Raw genomic sequence first — 4,600 nt, 5'->3', positions numbered from 1 at the left:
AGTTACAAGTAACCGTCGATGGACAAGCCATTGCTTGCCGAAGGCAGGCTAGCGCCGCAGGCCAACACTCTACCAAAAATGTCCTGTCAATGCCGTTAATTTATTACCAGTTTTCACTGTTGGTCGATTCACAGCGTTTACTGTGATCTGCTCACGCGATTCACTGTGATCTTGTTCACGGTGTTTACTGTGATCTGGTCCACAGTAAACACTGTGAGTTTGACGCCGCTCAGCACCGAAAAGCTGCAAATCAGGCTCCAATTCACGGTGTTTACTGTGGCCAGATCACAGTGAACACTGTAACCGAGATCACAGTGAACGCCGTGAACTAGTTCACAGCTAACGCCGTGAATTGCATAACAGCAAACATTGGTAATAAATTAACGGCGTTGACAGGACATTTTTTGTAGAGTGAAGGTAGGTACGCCAGGCGCGGTTTGGAGGAACAGGCAGCGAGACATCGCGAAGCCTGTTACGACAAGACACGGTCTGGCGTAAACCTACCTTGTTAATCTGGTAGTGTACCACCCAAAGACCACTCTCATAAATTTTTTTTAAAAAAAATTCAGAACTTTGGCCGCAGTAATTTTTTGAAACTTCCAAAAAAAAATATAAATGTTTTTTTCAGTTTTTTTAAAATTGTGTATCTAGGTGCTCAAATGGGTTGAAAACAGTAAAGGGCAACATAAAATAGTGGGAAAAAAAATTGGGACCCCCAGCCCTTACCAAAAACAAAGTTTACGATTAAAAAAAACACGGTTTCTTGAATTCCCAAAATACGCCGTCTCACTTTTGGACCATATTGGCATCAAAGGACCCCAATGGGGTACTCTAACTGTCACTAAAAAATTAGGGACGGCAATCCATAAACACCAGAGATATTGTCAAAAAACTCTTAAAGTTATCGAAGGTTATCGAAGCTTTTCCCCTCAAAATTGTCAAAATGGGACCTATATTGGTTCCGCTGAGGCACTGTGCATTCAAATACTATTCAATTGTCCGTCTTAACACCATGGAAGATGTGAGAGAGGTGAAGGTCAGCATTACAAGAGTTTTGGAATTATACGGCAATAAGTTTTTTTTATTTATAATAACCAAATGCGACAAAATGCATTGTTTGGCAGTCGCCAACTGAAGCTCATTGATTGGTGGGGACTTCATCCGGGCCATCTTCACCTTGACCATGCAACTGCTGGAGACTTAAAGGAAGAAAATGAAGATGACCCGGATGAAGTCCCCAGCAATCAATGAGCTTCAGTTGGCGACTGCCAAATAATGCATTTCGTCGCATTTATTATAATTTAAAAAAACTTATTGCCGTATAATTCCAAAACTCTTGTAATGCTGACCTTCACCTCTCTCACATCTTCCATGGTGTTAAGACAGACAATTGAATAGTATTTCAATGCACAGTGCCTCAGCGGAACCAATATAGGTCCCATTTTGACAATTTTGGGGGAAAAAGCTTCGATAACCTTCGATAACTTTTAGAGTTTTTTGACAATATCTCTGGTGTTTATGGATTGCCGTCCCTAATTTTTTAGTGACAGTTAGAATACCCCATTGGGGTCCTTTGATGCCAATATGGTCCAAAAGTGAGACGGGGTATTTTGGGAATTCAAGAAACCGTGTTTTTTTTTATCGTAAACTTTGTTTCTGGTAAGGGCTGGGGGTCCCAATTTTTTTTCCTACTATTTTATGTTGCCCTTTACTGTTTTCAACCCATTTGAGCACCTAGATACACAATTTTAAAAAAACTGAAAAAAAAATTTATATTTCTTTTTGGAAGTTACAAAAAATTACTGCGGCCAAAGTTCTGAATTTTTTTTTCAAAAAAATTTATGAGAGTGGTCTTTGGGTGGTACACTACCAGATAAAAAATTGGGGGCCGGATCTGAGCAAGTACGTTTTGGACCATGATGGTTTGACGTGGAACGCCCCGCATGCGTCTAAGGTAGGTACACATTTACAAACGCATGCTTGGCCAAGTGCACACTAACAATTGCATGCTTGCAAAGTACGCACTTACAAACGCCTATGCTTAGCGTTTGTAAGTGTGTACTTACCAAGTATGCATTTGTAAGTGTGTACTTGGCCAAGCATGCGTTTGTGTGTCCTTGCAAGCATGCATTTGTGAGTGTGCACTTAGTAGACTGGTAGGTTTGTAGTGTGAACACGACACAGCAATCTTGGTACACGCTCATAACCTGATCACCTATTAGCACATCACACGTCAGGTGACTTTGAACATCAAAAGTTTCTATTTGTCAATTTTCCTCTGAGTTACGACATCGTAGGAAGACTCACGGCTTTCTGCTTTCATAGCGACGGATCGTCCAGTACCACTGCCCCCTCGAAAGCCACCACGGCCTCCGTGGTTCCCCCGAGACGAGAAACTGCGGTGTCCATGGTTGTCGGATGGAGATAGGCCACGGTCTCCCCGGTTTCCATCAGAAGTTCCACCTCGCTTGCCGCTGTTGTTACTCTTATAGTTTCTTCGGTATGGCTGTCCACCTCTGGCAGATTTCTCATGGTGGCCTCCTCTCTGAGAACCCCCTCCTGTTGCATTACTGCCCCTTAAAACCAAAACTAATGCTGCAACGAGGGAATAACTTCGATGACCTCGACCTGTAACATTCGGAGCATTGAAAAGCAGTTGGAGAAGGTCCGGAGCCAACCTTTCTCGTCTGGTTGGCTCCAGTGCGTATTTCACACTCCCCAACACTGTGGCGTGCACCCTTCCACGGAGGCTAGGCCCAACCTGTGCCTCCGGGTGTTAAGGAGGTGGTGCTTGATTGCCTGGGGTGAGGCTTCCTCAGAAAATGCAAGGTACTTCAGGGCTTGCAGCTCCTGAGCAAGCCCCACGTCCGACAAGAGGTCTCCACTCCATCCTTCGACCGCCCCTGAGAAACAAAGAATGTGGTAAACATCCAAGGTACGGCAAAGCTACTTTCATGCAATCGCAAACAAAACTAACCAGATGCCGAGATGCCCTGTATTTTATGAGGCCAAGGTTCGGTGTTGTCCTGGGCCTCCGGTTCTTCACCGAGTCTTTCAGCCTGTCCAGCTTCTCATCACATCTGGTGGCTGAAAGCGGCTGTCCGCGCCTCTGCGCCATCCTCAAGCGCCTCCTCCACTCGTTGAACCTCCCCCTTTTAAGAGGTTCACCCACGTACCCTGCAAAACAAGTGGCATTACCTCTTATAACAAGACAGGGAACGGTCAAGGTTTGGTTCAATTTTAAAATTGAATTAAATATTCTTTTTTCACTTGTGAAGTGAGTAAATTAACATTTTTACAGAAACATTGAAATCAATTGACGTTAAAACCAAAGATGGAAATTTACCAGACACGTGGAAGATTCAATGGTATAGATTTTACAATGTATTACCTCCGCTCTCAGGCTGCTTCTGTCAAGCCCTGGGGTGCTGATCTCTCTGTCCCTCAGCTTCGGGTACTTTGCCAGCAGTTTACTGGCAGCAAACGTCAGCCGTGTGTCAGTCTCATAGCTGTAAGCAAACAAACAGGATTGAAACACACCACGGAGTGTGAATAACAGGTAAAAATGGAAGAGCAAGGGGAAACTTACTAGTTTTTATTGAACTTGATGAGAGGTCGGTACAGGATATTAACAATCCTGCTCCTGGTCTTCATCAACACTCTAGTTTTGTTGCTCCCGAGGTCCCTCATCACCTATCTGGGGAAAGAGGGCAGGGAGAAGTCCTCGATGTTCAGGGGGGCCCTCTGCAGGGCGTCATCAAGGTCCGGCAGTTCTAGAAGGTCTTCAGCCTCTCCTCCATCCTCCTCTCCATCGGCTGGCTGCTGCTCCTGGCCCTGTCCCCTGACACCATCTGAAAGTCAAAATGAAACAAGCAGATGCAAGCGCACAATGGGGAGACACAGTATTTTCCTTATGACAACTCACCACGGACATTCCCCTCGAACCTTGGATGGTCAAGGTTGGGGTCTTCCCCATTACACTGGACGAACACCTCAAACCCCTCTCTCCTGAGAGTGATGTCCAACAGTCCTGCATGCAGTTGGAATGTGTCACGGAAGGCATTGGCCACATTCTCTAGAGAGAGGGGCTCGTGCACGCCCACAATCACATTTTCCATCAAATCTAAGCACGACATCCTGCAGAGGACAAATCTGTGTGCCCTGTTTGTACATCCGCACTGTCATGCACTCGGTCTTGATGAGCGCTCGGAACATGACGTCCACAATTCTGGTCTTTGCCTTCACCAAGACTCGGAGCCTGTCATTTTCAATGTCCCTCGTCACGTCCCTGGGGAAAGAGGGCAGGGTATTAATTATATGACATTTAATTTCATATCACAAATTTAAAACCAAACTCTTATATTTGGTGAAACCACCCTCGGCATCGATGACGGCCTGCAGCCGCCGGGGCATTGACCTAGTTTGTCTCCTGATGATGCGCTCTCCGGCCCTTGACTGGAGGCGGCCCCACACTGCACGGACATGAGCTCGCAACTCTTCCTTCGTCCTCTCATCCGCGGCCTCCCACTCCCCACTCCTCACCATGATCGCCCACACATACTCGATCGGATGGAGGTCCGGCGAACACGGTGGAAAATCC

General features: G+C 45.9%; 1 protein-coding gene across 1 annotated transcript; it reads right to left on the bottom strand.

Moving 5' to 3' along the window:
* Window positions 1-3,693: 3,693 nt before the first annotated feature.
* Window positions 3,694-4,136, bottom strand: LOC117642461. The gene is made up of 2 exons (XM_034380698.1): window positions 3,926-4,136; window positions 3,694-3,851 (listed from the first exon to the last, which is right to left on the bottom strand). Exons 1-2 carry the CDS (start codon window positions 4,134-4,136, stop codon window positions 3,694-3,696), a joined length of 369 nt encoding a protein of 122 aa, XP_034236589.1.
* Window positions 4,137-4,600: the final 464 nt, after the last annotated feature.

The sequence above is a fragment of the Thrips palmi genome, unplaced genomic scaffold (genome assembly GCF_012932325.1).
Source record: "Thrips palmi isolate BJ-2018 unplaced genomic scaffold, TpBJ-2018v1 HiC_scaffold_16, whole genome shotgun sequence".
Taxonomy (NCBI): domain Eukaryota; kingdom Metazoa; phylum Arthropoda; class Insecta; order Thysanoptera; family Thripidae; genus Thrips; species Thrips palmi.
Note: the sequence above shows the minus strand (reverse complement) of the source record. Positions and strands in the feature narration are given on the sequence as shown.

Coding starts and splice junctions, on each gene's coding strand:
- LOC117642461 (XM_034380698.1), bottom strand. CDS start 4,136: ATGTCGTGCTTAGATTTGATGGAAAATGTGATTGTGGGCGTGCACGAG. Junction 3,852..3,925: donor GTTCGAGGGGAATGTCCGTG/GTGAGTTGTCAT, acceptor TTTGACTTTCAG/ATGGTGTCAGGGGACAGGGC.